This window comes from Typopeltis vanoorti, chromosome 17, assembly GCF_054136105.1.
Source record: "Typopeltis vanoorti isolate ZY-2024b chromosome 17, IOZ_Tvanoo_1.0, whole genome shotgun sequence".
NCBI classification, from domain to species: Eukaryota; Metazoa; Arthropoda; class Arachnida; order Uropygi; family Thelyphonidae; genus Typopeltis; species Typopeltis vanoorti.
Genome location: NC_143565.1, coordinates 36,402,807 through 36,423,484, shown reverse-complemented (window position 1 = coordinate 36,423,484; position 20,678 = coordinate 36,402,807). Strand labels below are relative to the sequence as shown.

Here is a 20,678-nt window from a genome sequence, read left to right as displayed (position 1 = left end):
TGGAGGCTTTGGAAGGCAGTGACACTAATGGTTTTGAAAGCATACGGTGTGAGGTAGAGGTGGGAAAGATAGGATATTTAGTGGGATGTTGCTACAAGCCAAGGAGTACAGAGGGGTGGGGAGCAGGAGATGTTTAGGCAATTGAGCTTGGTAAGTGCAAGAAGAATGATTATTATGGGAGATTTTAACTACAGCAGTATAAAATGGAAAGAGGAAAATGCATGTAGTAATATGGGAATGGAATTTCTAGAATTCTTGAGGGACAAATGTCTTAGGCAACATGTAATAGAGAGAACAAGAGGTTCAAGAGTTTTGCATTTGGTCACAGCATCAGAAGAACCGATAATAACTGAGATGACATCTCTCCCCCAGTTGGAGAGAGTGACCATGTGGTTTTGACATGGAAGATGAATAGACAAGCAGAAGTATCAAAGAAAAGGGAACATATGTGTAATTATAAGGCAGGTGATTATAATAGTCATAAATATCAACTTGGGGCAGGTTTCATAGGGTGGAATTGGAAGGCCAGGATATCATTAGTGCTTGGAAAACGGTGAAGGAATATTTGTTGGTAGCAGTAGTAAGCTGTATTCCAAGAGTGAAGAAGCAGACACAATTTGGTGTAAAGTGGATGACAAACAATATCAAACAGGAACTGCAGATGAAAAAGAGATTATGGAAGAGATATAAGGAGAGGGGTGGAGAGCAGATGCATGAAGAATATAAGACTCAGGCCAGGAGAGTGACTAGTATGGTGAGGAAAGCAAAACTGGAATATGAGAAGAGATTGGCACTAAGACCCAAAGAAAATCCTAGGGAATTTTTTTAGCTATGTGGCCAGTAGGAGGAGAAATGATTGTGGAAGAATGACATTGTGGGATAAAAAGGGAATATAGTGACTGATGCAGAGGACATAGTGGAGTTGTTCAATGAACATTTTATTGGAGTATTTCATCCTGGAGGGATAGGCAGGTTCAAGGTTTAGAGGTGCAAAAAGAGAGTGTGTTCCAAATACTGAGTACTCTGGATGTCAGTAAAGCTGTGGGACTGGATGGTATTTCACCATAAGTTTTGAGAGAACGTGCTAAAGAACTGACAGCTCCTTTGGCCTTGCTTTTCAATGACAGCCTGGCTATGGGAAAGGAAAGGTGCCCAAGGAATGGAAGGAAGGTAAGGTAGTGCCATTGCATAAGGGTGGTTGCAGACTGGAAGTGTCTAATTATAGGCCAGTTTGTGTGTCATCAGTAGTTGTTAAGGTCCTGGAGAAACTGGTGAGGGATTATATACAGTGTTGGGAAGAGGAGGGTAATGTTATCTGTGAAAATCAACATGGATTTGTTAAGGGGCATTCTTGCTTAAGTAATATGATTGTTTTTTATAATAAAGTGACAAGAGCAGCTGATGAGGGAAAGGCATACACTGCCATTTTTTTTGAATTTTGCAAAAGCATTTGAGAGGGTGCCACATGATAGGCTGATATTTAAGTTACAGCATATGGGTTTAGATGTCAGGTTAGCCAACTGAATTCAGGATTGGCTGTCTGATAGGTATCAGAGAGTTGTGTATGGTGGGGCAATATCAAGGAAGCAGAAGGTTACAAGTTGGGTTCCAAAGAGCTCAGTACTGGGACTTGTATTGTTTAACCTTTATATCAATGACATTGTCAATGGATTGCAAGGGGATATTCAGTTGTTTGCAGATGATGTGAAGCTGGGAAAGGTTATTAGTAATAGTACAGATGTGGCAGTCCTGCAAGAGTATTTAAATAAACTAGACAGATGGGCAAATGAATGGGGGTGTCGGCTTAATGCAGCAAAATGTAGTCTTGAAGTTTGGGATACATTGATGGGAAGCTGCATACTCGATTGGAGAAGCTGTACTGGAGGAAGTTGGGGGAGACAAGAGATCTGGGTGTGATGATCGATAAAAAACTGAAATTCAGGAGGCATATTGCAAAGATGGTGAAGGTAACCCAGAGGATTGCTGCAATACAGAGAATGATGCTGACCTGCAGAGATAGAAGAGTTATCATTCCATTGTATAAAACCCTGATCAGACCACACTTAGACTACTGTTCTCAAATTAGATCCCCAGGATTTGAAGGGGATAATTAACTGTGGAAAGGGTGCAGAGGCAGACAACAAAGATGGTTTCAGGACTACAATGTTAATTATGAGGATCAGCTGGGGGAATGTGGGCTACAGAGTTTGGTGAATAGAAGAATGAGAGATGACAAACTGTTGAGAGGCAGTTACAAGGTGGACATTGAGGAGTTCTTTCACTTTGTGGAGCATTGAGAAGGAGCGATGACAAGGCCATCCCTGGAAAGTATGAAAGGGAGCTGTGAGAAAGAGGGGTGAAGAGTGGTTTTTTTTTGCATGGAGAGTAGTTCCACTACCCTCCATGCAAAAAATGCATTGCTTGATAGAGTGGTGAGAGCAAGAATGGTCAATGAGTTCAAAGAGTGGTATGATAGACTTTGTGTTTCCTAGGAAGGACCTCCCACAATGAGTCTCTTGACTCCATGGAAGCCTGAATAATCATAATAAGAATAAATTTTTTATGAAAAATCAGAAATAAAAAGACAAAAAAAAATATGTAAATAGGCAGTAACACTGAAAACATCAAGTGCATTCTGAATGGAGAAAGAATAGAACAAGTAAAAGATTTTACTAAAATAACTAAAGGATTAGTTATTTAGGCACAATTTTTAGTGAAGATTGCAAATTACATATGGAAATAGACAGCAAAAGTAGAAAATATGGTAGGAAATCAAATGAACAAATTTATATGAAATAAATGAGAAATTAGTCTAAACATTAAACTAGCTATACATAGATATTGTTCAAACCAATTTTAACTTATGGATTTGAGAGGAGAGTTAGTAGTAAACCACTTCATCAAAGACCAGTGATCACAGATATGAAAGTTCTGAGAATGAATAGGAGAGTGAACAATGGCAATATCATATTAAAAATAAGGATATTAGTAAAGAACTCGCCATTGTTAGCATTCAAGAATGTTTAGCAGATCTAATCTCAGAGGTATGGTCACTTAAACAGAATGATAGAGGAAAGGTTAGCAAAACAAGTTCTCTGTGGGATGGTAAGAAAAAGATCTAGAGGAAGACAAAGATCTAGGTGAAGTGATACAATAAAAAATGTTAAAAAATGAAATATAAGTTATGATAACATTGGAGTCTTAGCAGATAGATGAATTTGGAAGAAAATTGTCAATATGAAGCAATGATGTAACTTTTTATGTGTATTACTAACATAATATCCTATATATCCCCTTGAAGGAGCATATCAGGAATTTGATGATGATCATGAATTTATCCTATCTTCATAATGTAATTCCAGCTTCTGGCTATTGTGAACTGGTCACAAAGAATCACTGTAATAACTGAGATCAAGGAGAATGAACCTAATTGGCACATTATTCATATCTTTATTAAAAATTTTCTTCAATATTACTCCACTTCACAGGAGGTCTCCGATAAGTGGGGCAGTGGTCTCACACTAGTGTTAAGTTCTGAATTTAACTGAAAATTAATTATATTTTGTTTCCTTCAGACATAACATGGGTTTGCAATTTTGAACATATATTGACATATCAGATGTGCTAAATTACTTGTAACTTACCAGAAACATTTCTAAATTGAGGTTATTTATCCATAATTCATGTTGTAATATAAATATCGTGAATTGTCTGTGATTTAAGCTATGTTACTTTTGTGTAAATGCTTGCAAATTTGCTGGGAGAAAAGTTAATCAGATTAGGTGCAGATGGCCAGAAGCTGAACACGTGAAACAAGTATGCGTGCACCAAGAATGGCAAGCACACAGTCTCCCCCCCACACACACACGCACATTGAAGAGCACGCTAGGGGAGAGTGTGGTGCTATGTACTGGGAGACGTAAGGTGACTCAGGCAAAGAAGAGGGGAAAAGCAATGATGAAGAAAGAAAGCAGGGCGCGTGATTTAAAAATGGTAGCAGCGCCTAAGAGGAGGCTTTTTGTCGATTTCTTCGCTTGGTTTTGGAACCTCCTTGTAGCACCTTCTTGCCTCATGCTTTGACGAGGTCATTGAGACAAAGGCTGAAGGAGCATGCCGTGATGTTCATGAAAGGTTGCCAGTCAACGTTTAGTCCAGCGGAAGGCAGTTTCAGATTCCCCAAGAAATAGCTGAACCATGTCAAGCGAGTTGATAAGAAAACAATGGGCAATTACTTTTGGCGGCACAGATATATCCTGTCGGACCACCAGTGGAACACTACAGATAACATAGAATGAGCCAGGAATCAAGAAGAGAAAGTTCAGTCATGATGAATGAGATGGCCAAGAATAGTCTCCCAGCAAATGGTAATGTAAACCCTATGTTTTGTTAAATAACTGTGTTATGGGAGAAAGCTTGTAAATTTAGGAAGGACATTACATTTTTTTGAGGTTATTAATTATGCTAAGGACATTAGAGATAGTCAGATTTTGAAGTAGTGATAAAATATGAGTTTCTGAAGGAATTAGTGTGGAAGCACGTGAAGGTTACTTTGTGATTTGATAAGTGAATAATCCTTAGCCTTGAAGTATATAAAAGTGCATGGCTGTTCATAGATAGAATTGCATACTTGAATTGATGTGTGTTGCATGCTATGTGAAATTTAGAAGGTTTTGAATATTATATTCATTCTTTGATATTAGTGAAATTATGTGTCAGTGTTTATTGGGGTACATTGAAGGAGCCTCCTCGTAGATTGTGTTATATACAAAAGCGATCACTCAGAATCACAATCGGGCATACCCTGGACAACGTTGAAACTCAACGTTGGCTAATCCTTCAGCTACTGGACCCAGACTCGGAAAGTAAAGTAAGTGAGTGTCTATTTATAATGTGTAAATGTCTGAATTGAAATTAAATGTTCTTTTCTTTAAGTTTAACTGGTGACTTGCCTGATTTTCATTTCTATTGCATGTTCTCATAAAATTCGAACCACAGCAGAAGATAAATTGTTAGGGAGGCTACGACTGCAAAATAAGCTTAAGTGATTTAAGATAGTGTACTAAACTGAGTTCTGGTTCCTTGATTTTGCACTGCTCAATAATCTAGGATTCAGGGTGGCACAGTATAATAGAAATATTCCCTGAATCTGAAGAAGGAATCAGAACCAGTGCTGAAACAAAGGGGGATCAGCATTGTCCAGTAGTAAACCCTTTGTCTTCATAATCCACGTGCACCACACTTAAGAGTAAATAACAGCCCTGAGTGAATCTTAAGACGGATAGAAAGATAGAGCATATCGATGATGGAGTTGCCCGGAACAATAATAATAATAATAATAATATGGTTTAGACGAAACTAAGCTAGAGATTTAAGAAGAGAATTAAGTAAAAGTAATTAAAGTAAAGAAATAATATATATAAGATAACAACGTTATAACACTAGGTGATGAAATTCATCTCATTTGCAGTTAACAACAAGAACAATAAAAATAGTCTAAAGATTGTATCAAGCACAATGAAGAGCTTTGTAGCTCTCTTCATATATCTCATGTAATTCAGTAATATAATGTGTCTGGGTTGGCAGTAAAGTCATGAGTAATTTATCCTTTTACCTTTACTCCATGTATTCTGTCCTTTAATGCTCTTATAAGGAAAAAAAAAGTGTAGCAAGCAAGATCCATGTTGGATAGGTCAAGTAAGAACAGTTCTGAAAGGATAGTATTCTTGCAGCATATGAAAACAAACTGTTGCATGATATTTGCTCTGAAAAAAGAACTCATAAGAAGTCATGCAACTATCTACCTCTTCCCCCATGTCTCATTTTCAAGATGCACGCATGAGAAAATAAGAGAAATGGAACTGTGGATTTTTTTTTTTTTTTTTATAATTTTCACTGAACAAAATGTTGCTTTAATGATGATGAATATAAAGTCCAACTTTTATCACACTGAAATGGCTGCTTATTATTTCTCGTGATATATTGTAGTAAATGCAGTTTACAAACCTGAAGTAGTTAGTTTTTCAGGGGTAAAAAAAAAAAAAAAAAAATTGTATGTAATATTAGGTTTCAAAATCTTCAAAGTGCAGAATGATTTCTTAAAATTCCATAGGAAAGGTTTAATGGACATGCAGTATTTTTAAGATTTCTGCCTGTTCTGCTGATTTGTGCTTTTCCTCACCACTACTGTATCCATGTACATTTAAAATAACTAGCTCAATATGCTGGGTCAAAAAAAGTTAAAATATATATGTGATAGAATTTAACTAGTAGATGATTTTTATTTCCTTATGTAAGACATCCCCACCTCCTGCTTACTAGAGATGAACTGGCTTGAAGAGTTGCCACATTTGGTCTTTAGAGCAGAGTATACAGTGAATGGACCAAGAGTCCATTCTGGATAAAGATACTGTAATAATGTACTATTATGACACCCAGTTGTTGGTAGAACTACCATAAAAGCATTTCATGTGATTATATGCAAAATGTAAAATCCCAGTATTCTCAAATGTCCTATATTATGTGCAAGAAACATTTTTTATTCATACCTCGCATATTGTAAGTCTGATATTCTGTAATATGCAGGGGCAGCTGATTAACTAAGTTACTTGATGGTGCTTGTGATCCATAAGACACTGGAAATGAACCATGAACCAGACTGTTATTAACTGCAGGATGCATAACAGGATAGCACTGATTACCTGAAGTGGGAGAAGATATATAAGATCCATGTGGAGGAGGAGGAGGAGAATACATTTCATGATGAAGTGTCTGGTAGTATTGATGGCTCTGGTGTTTCTGCCTTAAATGCATTTCACGTTCTTCTTCCTCCATCCTTTGCATAGCTAACTGTCGTTGGTACTGGAGGTATTCCTAAAATCAAAATAGTTAAAAGTTGCAGCTTGGATATATGGTAAACATGAAATTTAAAATAACTACTTTCATTATTATTTACCTATGATAGGGAATGCTGTCCCTTGCAAACCTGTGCATTAGTTAAACAAATAGACAAAAAGCAATCAAAACAGAAATAACTATTGTAGTATCTCCTTGTATGTACAACAATGGTAAGCAATCCTTATGATATTTATATCAGCAATTACATGATCTTGATTCTTTTTCTGTTCTTGCAACTGGCTAACATCAGATGCAGCTGACTATGATCAAGTTCTGACCCTGAGTTACTGATGATCAAAAATGTAAATCACACTGGATACTGAGTACATTTTAAAACTCTGAGTGAGCCACCAATATCTAATGCAATTCACAGTGAATATACTAGGGATCAGTTAAGGATCAAAGCCAGGTAAGCGGAAGGAGATCTCCAGTGTAGCCTGTAAAGTATGTTGGGAAATGGCTTCAGTTCTTATCTGATTCGAGCTGTCACTGTCTTGTGATGTATTACATTATCAGATCTCTGTCTGAATGCTGAATGAATAAGGATGACAATTTGGGACTTAGCTGACCAAATTATATTCTATATTGGCTGAAATCACACATAAACATGATGGTACAACATGATCAAATGTTAAGTCGGCTTGCTATGTCCAGTTAAACAAGCCCAGTCACACACCATTCTTTTCATTTGGGAATGAAGATGAACAGTGACAAGTTAACTACTGGAAAACCAAAAATCCAATGGAATTGACGATATGTACTATTAATATAAGAAGCATTAATGAAAAACAGGTGGAGATAGTACTACCTGTAAATGCTATGTCAACAACAGGTAAGATGTTGCTAAACAATAAATATATTCAGGTAATTAATGAAAGGAAGAAGTAGCTATATTCAATGCTAAATATGAGACAATAAACTTCTTGTATGAGAGGCAATTTCAAGTAGATGTGAGTTAATTTCAATGGGAAGCTGGATCAAGATACTTCTTTGTACTTATAGTTCTCCAAGAAGGTTCTAATAGGAATCATAGAGGAATTATTCGTCATCAGAGAGGAGATTTGACAAAGAAAAGGGAAACGTTTTGTCTCAGTGGAAACATAAACAACAGAGTAGTGTTTCTCACGCATACGGAAGTGTTTTGAGAAGCATTTTTATGTCTAGGATTTATATGTAGTCATTATTAGCAAAGCTAATGATAACAGTACCAGCTGGATTTCTGTTCAGGACATGGACTAGTTATTTAACACCATGCTCCAATATAAAGATGTACATATATTCACAAGGAGAGAACAAACAAGAAATACATTTTATTGAGTATTATTGTTGATACTGATAATAGCGATATTAGCAAGGACTACAGAAAAGGACATCCTTATAGGAATAGAAAGTGATGAGTACAGAGTTTTCAGAAAGGACAGGGATGATAGAAAGGTAGGATAAGAACTGCTAATGATTGCAGAAGGATTAAATCCAACAAGAGCAGGGATTCCAAACAATGGTGATGACAGTATAATACAGACGAGAGTTTGAAGCTGTTTAGTATCAAAACAAAATGGATGTGCTATAGACTAAACTCTGAAAAGGACTATGAATTGCATTCAGAGAGAGAGAGAGTGCAATCATGCAGTTTTAACTTGAGAGGTGGAAAATCATGTGAGAATATTGCATAAAAAAGGGATATGTATTGAACTATGAGGCAAGTGATGGACTGAGAAGGAAGCTGGAAGTAGTGCCTTGGCATGAAAAATTGCATTATACAGGAATGAGCAGGAAGTGGTAAAAGGATTTGTAGGAAGTTATAGCTAACTGCATCCTTAGAGTCAGAAGAATAAATTGTGTAGGTATTAAATGGATCAATAAGACAATGAAGCGAGATATGCACTTAAAATGTTATAGATCCAACACAGGGAAAAAAAAAAGTGATGCAGACCCTAGGAACAGTATAAAAAGTTGGCTAGGAAATGACTGCTATGGTAAGGATGGCAAAATCATATATGCTTTTGTCATCATATATGAAAAATATTCATCATATTTTTCATTTTTTCATATGCAAAAATCATATATGAAAAGGAGTTAGCCTTATGGGCAAATGGAAGAAGAATAACTTAGTAAATGCGGTAACTTAGAAAGCAACAGATAACTGAGTTGTCAAGTGATCACTTGAGCATAGTAAACACCTCAGGCAGACCCATTAACTATTTGGGTGCTGAGGTAGAACTTGATGAAGGGATAGCAAAGCAGATAAATTGGAGATATTAAAGTGTTTCCACTTGGTTATACTATAAATTAACTTTCAACGACTTTCTCTAATCCAGAGTATTTTAATAATAAGGTGTGATACCTCTTGGCAACTCGTAAAACCAAGTATATAATTTCTTGGAATCTTTAATTTATAGTATAACCAAGTGGAAACACTTTCAACAACAATATTTCTGAAGATTACAACTGCAGATTCAAATGAATCAGCTTGTGGCAATTTGTATAACCAACGATTTTGAGTAGAAAGCAGGTACACATTCAAATTTTTGAATCACACTCAAAGGGGACACGTCATAGTACTTAACAGGATAAAAGGCAAAATTCTGCACAAAGTGAATTGTGTTTGAAGGAAACTATTTTCATGAAGGAATAATGCTGCAAACTTGGATGGCTTTGTAATGTCTCAAAGACATCATTAAGATGATTTCATACAGGAAAGAGTTGCAAATTCTTATTGGAAAGCTTGAAGAAGGCTACAGAATTATTAATATTGCCAGAGCATTTGAAATCACACACAGTATTGTATCCAGGCTCTGGGCGGTGTTTCAAACCAATGGAATGTGTTCCAGATGTTTGCTAAGGGGTTGCTTTCATTCTACCACGAAGCATGAAGGCAGATTTTTGTTTATAACAGCAAAACGTAATCAACATACCATGGTAGGTCAGCTCCATTCAAACACAGGTACACGGATATCTCGGCAAACTGTGACAAGTAGCCCTATAGTCTGCATCTCTTTATCCACAACTCATTGCAGAGTATGTTTTCCATGGTGCTGTATCCATAAAAATTGGACAAGACACTAAGGGACTATTTACAGATGAGAGTCGTTTTAGTCTTTTCTCTGATTCTAGATGACATTTGATCTGGTGTGAAAGTGTTACTGCTTCCCATTGTTATCATTAAGAGAATGTTCTTGAAATTAACAGATATGGCAGTAGTGTGGTAATGGTGTATGGAGGCATTATGCTTAATGAATGCGATGAGCTACAAGTGCTGGAAAAAAGGACTATGACTGGTGAATGATATTGCAAAAAAGTTCTTCTGCATCATGTTCGATTGTTCCGTGGTGCTGAAGGCCGAGATATTGAGATAGAAAAAGCTGTCAAAAACTTGAAATGTGGAAAGGCAGCTGGAGTAGATGATATTCAACCAGAAATGCTGAAATATGGAAGTATAAAAGTTTGTATTACTACACTGCATAATTCAGAGGGGGGGCCTTGTCAGAAGGTTGAATTCCTAAAATAGGAGTACATATCAATACTTGAGATAGAAAAAGCTGTCAGAAACTTGAAATGTGGAAAGGCAGCTGGAGTAGATGATATTCAACCAGAAATGCTGAAATATGGAAGTATAAAAGTTTGTATGGCTACACTGCATAATTCAGAGGGGGCCTTGTCAGAAGGTTGAATTCCTAATGATTGGAGTAGAGCTCTCATAGTACTGATCTACAAAAAAAGGGAATAAAACTAAATCTGAGAATTAAAGAGGAATTTCTCTACTAAGTGTTCCAGGTAAGATTTATGCAAGCATACTTGAAAAGAGGTTGAGAAGGATTGTGGAAGAGAAACTTGGTGAAAGACAAGCTTAATTCAGGCCAAATAGAGGTTAAAAACAGATTTTCACTTTAAGACAGATAGTTGAGAAATCATGAGAATATGACACTGGATCTGTACTTAAGTTTTGTAGATCTGGAAAAAGGCATGTGACAACGTGCCCAGAGAAAAGCTAAACATTACACTTATATGGGGTGAATGGAACATTATACAGAGCAATATGTAGTCTTAGTTGTCAGTCAGCAGTTAGAATTGAAGAAAATACAGCAAGATGGTTTGATGTAAAATCAAATCAGGAGTAAGACAAGGATGCATATTATCTCCACTCTTATTCATTATCTATATGGATCACAATATGAAAGAAAGTGTCATCAAGCCTGATATTAGAATTGGAGATGTCAAACCTAGCTCTTTGATTTTATGCTAATGATATTGTACTCCTAAGCACATCGCATCTGGTACAAGTCTCCAGGATTCACTAATTAAACTGAATAACAGCTGTAATAAATTTGGCATGAAAATCAGCAATAAAAAGACCAAACTATGAAAGTAGGCAAGAGCATAGAAAATTTCAGCTTCATTCTGAATTAAGATCCTATAGAACCAGTAAAATATTTCAGCTATTTAGGCACAGTTTTTAGTGAAGATTTCAGGTTAAATCTCAAAACAGACAACAAAATAAGCAAAGTTGGAATGGTGGGTAGACAGCTGAATAAATTTATATGGAATAAGAGAGAAATTTGCCAAAACACCAAACTAGCAGTATACAAAACAGTGTTTAAACCAGTTTTAAGTTATCGATTGGAGAGTTGGGTTAGAAATAAAGCACTTGATCAAAGACTAGAAACCACAGATATGAGGGTTCTGAGAAAAATTAGGGGAGTGAACCGATGGCATTGAGCCTCCGTAGCTCAGTCTGTATAGACGAAATCCTTTGTTCGGAAAGACCTAGTTCAATTTCTGTCCATGATGTGAGGAACCTTTATCTGGTCTCTTTCGAGTAAAGGTAAGTTAGTTGGTTTCATACAGAAGTAAAGGGTTTTTCTCTTGGAATCTCAGGTTTTTCTTCCCTCAAAACAGACAAACCATCCAGTAGAACACATGCAATTTACAGACAAGAATAATTGGAGGCAAATGGTAACTGCCTTATCCTTGATTACAGTTGAGAACTCTAAAGATACTTGGAAGGCTTAAAGGTCTGTTAAAGCCACTGATGGATGGAACTGATGGCATTAATGGCAGAATCATATTAAAAATGAAGATATTAGAAAGACACTTGACATTATTAGCATTCAAGAATGTATCAGCAGAGCTAATCTAAGGTACTTAAAAGAATGGTGAAGAAAGGTTAGCAAATCAGATTTTTCATGCCAAGATGGCAGGAAAGAGACCCATTGGAAGACCAAGATCTAGGTGGATTGATTCAGTCAGAAGTGCTATAGAAGCACAAAATGTTAGATATGACAATATTGGAGTGCTCAGAAGTAATAGATTGATCTGGAGGAAAACTGTTGATAGGAGATAAATAATAATGTAAACTTAATCATGTAGTGCTGTCATAATAACCTGAACACCCCTTGGGGATACATATCAGGACATTGATGGTGATGACGATGATTAACATCAGACCTCCATGGAGTTAGAGACATATCATGCAAGATAAAACAGTATGGCAAACACAAAGCTCATCAAACCTGCACTACTCTTCATTCTTGAGAGGTTCAATCTTTGAACTCCTGTCACAAAATCAAACAATCACAGCCATGAACAACTTGATCAACTGAATGAAAAACTGAAAGAAAAGAGGTGTTTTCTGGTCAATCAAAAGGGTGTTGTTTTTCCACCATGATAATGCAAGCCCCCCATAGTGCAAGAATCACCTGTATCAAAATTGAGAAACCTGGATGGGAAAAGCTTCCACACCCTCCATATTCTCCTGATCTTGTATCTTCATATTATCACTTATTTCGAAGTTTGACATTTCATGAATGAAAAACAATACAATACATTAGAGGCACTGAAATTGAGTCTACATGACTTCTTTGCCTCCAAATCTCCTGAATTCAATAGAAATGGCATAATGAAGATTCACAACGTTGGAAGAGCATTACTGATTGCAATGGAGAATATATACTTGATTAAATTAGCAAATGATTTATCTTTTATATCCTTTCAAAACTTAATGCTAAAAATGTCATTACTTTTTAGATGACCTGATATAAGGCTACAAATAGCAATTATGAATGGAATGGTGGAGCTGTGCTTCAGGATGGATGAGATTCAGGATCTTGGGGGTGATGGCAGACAGTGGACTAACATTTTGAGGGCACATTGCAAGTTTTGTGAAGACTGCACATTATATTCTGCTATGATAAAAAGTGCACTGACAAGCAAGGATAAGGAGGTAGTGGTACCTCTCTTTATGGCATTGGTCAGACCACACATGGACTACTGTGCTCAGATTTGGTCACCTAGTTCATTGTGATGTGGAAACAGAAACATATGACCAAAGTGATATTGAGAGCCTGGAGTGTTAGTTAGGCAGATTGACTGAGAGATTTTACCAGATTAATATAGAAAGGATTATTAAAAACACATGAAGGACAAGATGGAAAGAATGAGAGGTCGCCCCTGGAAGCTGAAAAATTGAATGCATTGGCAGAGTGCATTGTGAATGGAGAGCATAAATAAAGTTCAATATGAGAGACACATTGCTAGTTAAGTGGGTCTCTCATGATGAGTGTACTGATTCTATGGAGGTTACTGTAATAATACTATTTGAATATCAGAACCTCTCATACATATTTTTCTTTTTTGTGTGACATTATATATATGTATATTTATTTTTATTTATTTTTCCCTGCTTAAAACTAAACAGTGATCACTTATTGTTTCAAATCTCCTGTATATTACTGTATCGTGACGTGTGTGAGAGAGAGAGAGAGAGAGAAGATATTCTATTCGTAATTATAAAGTCAATAAGACCGTTCTCATTTACTAGATTATTAATAAAAGAGTAAATGGTATGTTTTTGTCCAGACATAGAGCTAGTCATTACAAAACCATGTTCTAATATAAAGATGTGCATAAATTCAAATTCACCCAGAGAAAACATACAAGAATTGAGAAAGGTCTTATTGACTTTAGAATTATGAATAGCAACATCTTCTCTCTCTCTCTCACACACACACACACAAACACACATACATTCCACTGTCCCATCATAGGTCACTTAAAGATTAAAGTAAGATAAATGGGAGGGAGGGGACATAGCTTTTCAGGAATGCAAGACTGAACCAGTGCTTCTGATCTAATTTTACAAGAGGATCCCATCCGCTTGCAGTGCACTTTGTTAGATAGGTATCCTATACTGAACAAAAAAGAACATGCTATCAATTTGGGACTTAACAATCATATTCTGTACTGGCTTAAACCAATACAGAATATGATGGTATGATATGACAAAATCTTAATGCCAGCTGCAGCATCACCTAGTTAAACAAGGTACTTCACCCTCACTGTTTCATCATGGAACAAGAGTTACAGTGAAAGTTCAGTTATTGGAACAAACTCATTGTTAGCAGAAATGAATACAGGTGCTATCAACAAATGAAATATCAGGGAAAATAAGTTGGGAAAAGCAGAATTAGAGAAGTATATCAACATAAAGACTAAAGCAGGTGATATTATGCTAAATAATAAGTATAAGATGTTTTATTTGGACAACAGTAATTAGTAAAAGGGAGGAGTATCCATATCACTTAACACTAAACACAAATATAAAGTTTTCAAATGACAGGCAATTTCAAACAGACAGAGAGAACAAAGAGAAAAATGTAAGTAAAAAAAATATATATATAGATAAGTAATATAGGTGTAAAAAGTGGCTAAATAAAATGTATGGGAAAATTTTGATAAGACTGGTAAGTAGAAAAAGCCATCAAAAGTCTGAAATGTGGAAAGGCTGCTGGATTAGATGATATTAGACCAGAAATGCTGAAGTATGGAGGTATAAAAGTTTTACAGTGGCTAGACTGCATAGTTCAGAGGGCCTGGGCAGATGGACAAATTCCAGATGATTGGAGTAGTGCTCTTAGTACTCATATATAAAAAGGGAAATAAAACTGATTGTGAGAATTACAGAGATATTTCTCTACTGAGTGTTCCTGGTAAGATTTATGCCAGTATATTTGAGAAGCGGTTGAGAAGGATTGTGGAAAAGAAGCTTGGTGAGGAACAAGCTGGATTCAGGCCAAATAGAGGCTGGCAGGATCAGATCGGCACTTTACGACAAATAGTTGAAAAGTCACGGGAATATAACAAAGATCTGTATTTAAGTTTTGTAGATCTGGAAAAAGCATATGACAAGGTGCCAAGAGAGAAGCTATTCAAAATGCTACAGTTGTATGGTGTCAATGGGGCAATATATCAAGCAATACTTAGTCTTTATTTGAGTTGTAAGTCAGCAGTTAGAATTGAAGGAAGTACAGGGAGATGGTCTATGTTAAATCTGGTGTCAGACAAGGATGTACATTATCACCTCTGTTATTCATTATCTATATGGATTACATTATGAAGGAAAGTGGTATTAATCCTGATATCAAAATTGGAGATGTTAATGTCAGCTCCTTGCTCTATGCGGATGATGATATACTTCTAAATAAATCTGCTACAAGTCTGAAAGATTCCCTGACTAAAATGGATAACTGTTATGATAGATATGGTATGAAGGTCAGCAATAACAAGCCAAAGATAATGAAAATAGGCAGAAGCAGTGAAAATATCAGCTGCATTGTGAATGAAGAACCTATAGAACAAATAAAACATTTCAGCTACTTAGGCACGATTTTTAGTGAAGATGGTAAATTAAATATGGAAATAGACAACAGAATCAACAAAGCTGGTACAGTAGGAAGTCAATTGAATAAATTTATATGGAATAAGAGAGAAATTAGTCAAAACACTAAATTAGCTGTTATACAAAACAGTGTTCAAACCAATTTTAACTTACGGATCTGAGAGCTGGGTCAGAAGTAGATGGCAAAAGACTAAAGACTAGACCAAAGACTAGAGACCACAGATATGAGAGTCCTGAGAAAGATTAAGGGCGTGAACAGATGGCATCAATGGCAATATCATATTAAAAACGATGACACTGTCAGCATCCAGGAATGCGTTAGCAGAGCTAATTTCAGGTGGTATGGTCACTTAAACAGAATGGGCGAGGAAAGATTAGCCAAACAAGTGTTCTCTGCTAGGTTGGCAGGAAAAAGACCCAGAGGAAGACCAATATAAAGGTGGATTGATATGGTAAAAAGTGCTTTAGAAGATAGATATATAAATATAAGATCTGACAATGTTGTAGCTTTGAAAGGTAACAGATTGATTTGGCAGAAAATTGTAGGTAGGAAGTTAGTAATGATGTAAATTTTTCATGTATTACTATCATATCCTGTAGACCCCTTGAGGGTAAATGTCAGGAATTTGACGATGATGATGATGGTGGTATCACTTTGGTAATACTGAAGATAAATATCAAAAAAAGGTGGCAAAATATTTTGGATGTTAATGAAAAAGCTTAGAAATTATTATTATTTCTTGAGCACTGAGTTAAAGACTCACTGAGAGAGATTTATACTGAGTCTTTGACAGGTCTCTCCTAAACTCACTCACTGTCAGAACTCATACTCACAACAATTTCTAACACTCACCATAAGTAAAACTTCACCACTCCATTTATCCTTCCTATCCTGCCAAAATATGCTATACCTTTCTGTTTCTATTTCTGTCAATCATGTTTCATTGATTCAACAATCTTTGAACAGGCTGAAGATATTAAGACTACCAAATTCATTCTCTTTATTCCTGATATTCATGACATTTGCATAGAGAAGCATCACTGCACTATCTAGTGGCTATGCGCTTCGCAACCATATGCCTGGAAAAGGAGTGTCCTGAGTTCAATTCTCATCACCAATGTGAGTAGTTTAAGGATCTTTCTCAGACACAGCCAAGTTAGCTGGTCCTGGGCATGGACAGCGGGGTTTTTCTCCCCAGTTTATCTGGAGTTTTTCCTCCAACAAGCAGGCAAACTGGCCCTGTGAACCCACACGGATTACAATCAGGAATACTTAAGACTCAGCCATAAGCCTGATTCATCAGCTATGCCTGTCCCGAGCCGAAATAAAATTTGGGGAGATTGAGATGGTGCCATACTTCCCTATAAAAGGGAAGTACAGCACCTCACAGCCATTATATCATCATACAAATAAATAAACTGCACTATCAATATTTCCATACCTACTATTATTATCTCCAGACTCCATTTGAATCTGAAATACATCGTGCATTTTTTGCCATCTCCTAAGTGACTATCGCTGCAAAAGGCCAACCCTTGCTACTCACCATGGCAACTCAAGTTTCCCTGCCTTAAACACTCTCACTTGACCAGAGAACAACCTCTTCATATGCTTACATCTTTCTACATTCAAATGCAGCCCATCTCTCACATATTTCTCTCTTTATCATCAAATGCACTCCAGGCATTCACATAATCCAGGCTTCTCTTTTGGCACATTCTTGCCATAATTGCCACAGCAATAATTAATGTGCCATTAATTATTGCTGTGGCTATTCTCCTTAACTCTACATTATTATGTGTAGGCAATATGCTTAATATCTTTTCACTCAAACTTTTTCTGCCACACAATTTGTAATAACTTCAGATCTCTCTAACTACCCAATTCGTGCTACTTCTCAAATTATTCGTGATTATTAATTAACTTAAGGAATTCATATTGTACATTAGAATATAAATTAAATTAAACTTTAATATCGATACAAAATTAATAATGGAAAAAACTCACGTACAAAGATTATTTAATAGTATAATTTTCGCCTGTGTGTCACAGGCATCTTCAGTACATTTCTCTCTTAAATAGAGAAATTATAGATATAAAAAATGCTCTTGGAATCTGTTTTTTTTTAACAGTTGAAACTTTTACTACTGTAATGCGCATATCTTCGAGTTCTTACTTAAAGGTCTTTAATGATTCTCGTGACAAGCTAAAATGCAAATTTGAATCATTGGTCAGCATACCTAGATCCAGTAATAATACTATTGATATAGATAAAGTAGTTATAAATGTTTCCAGACGTCCACTAACAGACTGTGAACATTTTGTTTTATCAAAAGGACATGATTTCGCTGTTACGCCGAATAAGGTGCCAATTATGGATTTTTTTCATAACATAGACAGGGGTATTCGATCCTTATCCCAAAAAACAGCCAACAGATTACGTTTTGAATGTGCACAAATTCTTTTTCATGCCAAGCCTCCTCGTCCTAATCTTTCTTACTCTGAGTTTAAAGCATTGAAATCACTGAAGAATAACAATAATTTAATTATTATGAAAGCTGATAAGGGGAAGGCTGTAGTGATTCAAGATAGGAAGGAATATGAGAGAAAAATGTCTCTTTTACTTCGCGACTATTCAACTTATAGGCCTCTTACATCGGATCCTACCTGGAGTCAATTGAAGAGACTTAATTCTCTTATAGATAATGTATCTACATGGAATGAAGATCAAAAGAAAAAACTTAAAACCTTCTTCGGTCGTCCACCTAGATTGTATGGTCTTCCAAAAGTTCATAAACCAGGCATTCCGTTAAGACCAGTCGTAGATTGTATAGGTTGCCCCACTTACAAAATCTCAAAATTTTTATCAAATTTACTCTCCTCTTCAACTAGAAGAACTGATACTTATATAAAAAATACTTTGGATTTCAAAAATAAAATTTCAGATCTTCATTTGGACGTTTCTGATATCATGATCAGTTTAGATGTTGTTTCTTTATTTACAAATGTGCCTCTTTCGGAAAGTATTGAATTACTACAACAGGAATTTCCTTCAGACATTGTAAACGTACTTGATTTTGTAATAAATTCTGGTTATTTTTCCTTTAAAAATAAGTTGTATCAACAAATTGAAGGAACAGCAATGGGTAATCCTTTTTCTCCTGCTATCTCCAATTTCTTTATGGAACATTTTGAACAACGTATCTTTGACAACATTTCTCCCAGACCTACTCATTGGTTCAGATATGTCGATGACATTTTTGCTGTATGGAATGGCTCTTCTGATGAACTTCAACAATTTCTCACTAAGTTAAACGCATTTCATCCTAGGATCAAGTTTACCCTAGAAGTAGAATCAAATAAACAGTTAGCCTTTTTAGATCTTCTAATTCTTCGCCAACCAGATGGTAACCTACATTTCTCAGTTTATAGAAAGAAGACTCATACAGGCCATTATATCCATGCGGAATCTCATCACCATCCCAGTCAAAAGGCAGGAACTATTAAAACACTGGTTCATCGGGCCCACTCCTTTTGTTCTTCAGACGATCTTTTACAGAAAGAACTACAATATATAACTTCTTCCTTTCTATCTAATGGTTATAAGAATTGCTTCATTAAAAGAGCTTTGAGTAGTTTTAATAGGTCTTCCTCTTCAAACACAGAAGAAATAACGTGCATTACTATCCCTTATGTACAAGGCATCAGTGAACATATAGCAAAAGTTTTAAAACCACTGAATATTTTTGTTGCCTTTCGACCGTTTAGAAAAATCTCCACCTTTCTCACTTCTCCTAAGGACAAGCTTCCACATCTTAATCATCCAGGTGTCTACCAGATTCCGTGCTCTTGTGGATTATCTTATTTCAGACAAACGGGAAGATCTGCCTCTATTCGGCTAGAAGAACACCAATCTTATATTGAATACTTTAAACCTGAAAAGTCTGGACTTGCAGAACATGCCATCTTCACCAGACACAGAGTTCATTGGAGAAAGACAAAAGTTCTTCACAAAAGTCAGTTTCTCATGGAACGCCTTTATAAAGAAACACGTGAAACTCTACTTCATTCTCCTAACTTAAACAGATCCGACGGCTTACGTCTATCCCCTTTATGGGAGATAGTACTTTACAAATCAGTTCATCTTTCCTAACTTTTTATTGTGATTTTTTTTTTTTTTTTAAGGAAAGTTATTGACCTTTTTAGTTATCTTACACCAGCTACTTAGGTGGCACTTTTTGGAATTGTCAGTTATTGTTTAATTTGAGCTTAATGTACTGAAGATGCCTGTGACACACAGGTGAAAATTATACTATTAAATAATCTTTGTACGTGAGTTTTTTCCGTTATTAATTTTGTATCGATATGTCTATTCACGGTATCCCTCTTTTAAAACTTAAACTTTAATATATATTTCCAATATTTCGGCAACGTCACGTTGCCATCTTCAAAGGAACTTAAAATAAAGACACATGCATGCAGACACTACAAACAGTAAATGAGGAAGAAGCAAGGAAGCTACTGTTTCTCCTAAAAGTCCTAATGGTGCCCCCCTAGTGGGCTATGTAGGTATTCTTGCTGTTGGGCTGAAGGTCTTCTGATGTACGTCTCCCAAATTTGGAAGTACAGCACCATCAATCTCTCCCAAATTTGGGGCAGACACTTGCACATCTGCCCCATCTTTTCCTTCTACCTTACTTGACACTATTGCAATCTCTGCCCTGGTAGAAAAACACAATGGGTGATAAAAATCATCCATCACAAAAGCATTTACAGACATCCACTATTACAATGGAATTCGAACACATGGTATACAGGCTTAAGAGAAGAAATGCTATCTAAAAGCATATCTAAGCTTTTAATGGCTTTGGAAAATTCATAGTTAAGCACCTTTTACAGTATGACAATTTCGATAATTGGTAAAATATCCATGGTGGCTAGTGTCAGTGATACCAACATCCTTAGTAACTGCCTCAAGGCTAAAGTGTTTCTATGCCTCTGGGACTATCCACCAAGGCCAAATCAAACTTCCACACCTTCTGTTTTTCCTTTGGATCACTACACTTTATCAATAAACAAAGAACATTTTCTTTATTTACTGATAATTCT

The 20,678-nt window shown here is 36.1% G+C and overlaps 1 protein-coding gene across 5 annotated transcripts in view; it reads right to left on the bottom strand.

The window, feature by feature from the left end:
- Positions 1-20,678, bottom strand: part of LOC150097294 (hepatocyte growth factor-regulated tyrosine kinase substrate-like) — a 274,352-nt gene that overhangs the window by 15,219 nt on the left and 238,455 nt on the right. For 4 of the 5 annotated variants that reach the window (XM_090407192.1, XM_090407196.1, XM_090407193.1 and 1 more), the window contains one exon: positions 6,546-6,870. In XM_090407192.1, coding sequence (XP_090263318.1) covers positions 6,546-6,870 — 325 coding nt within the window. The remainder of the gene's footprint in view (positions 1-6,545; positions 6,871-20,678) is intronic. The other variant, XM_090407195.1, reaches the window with a different exon arrangement.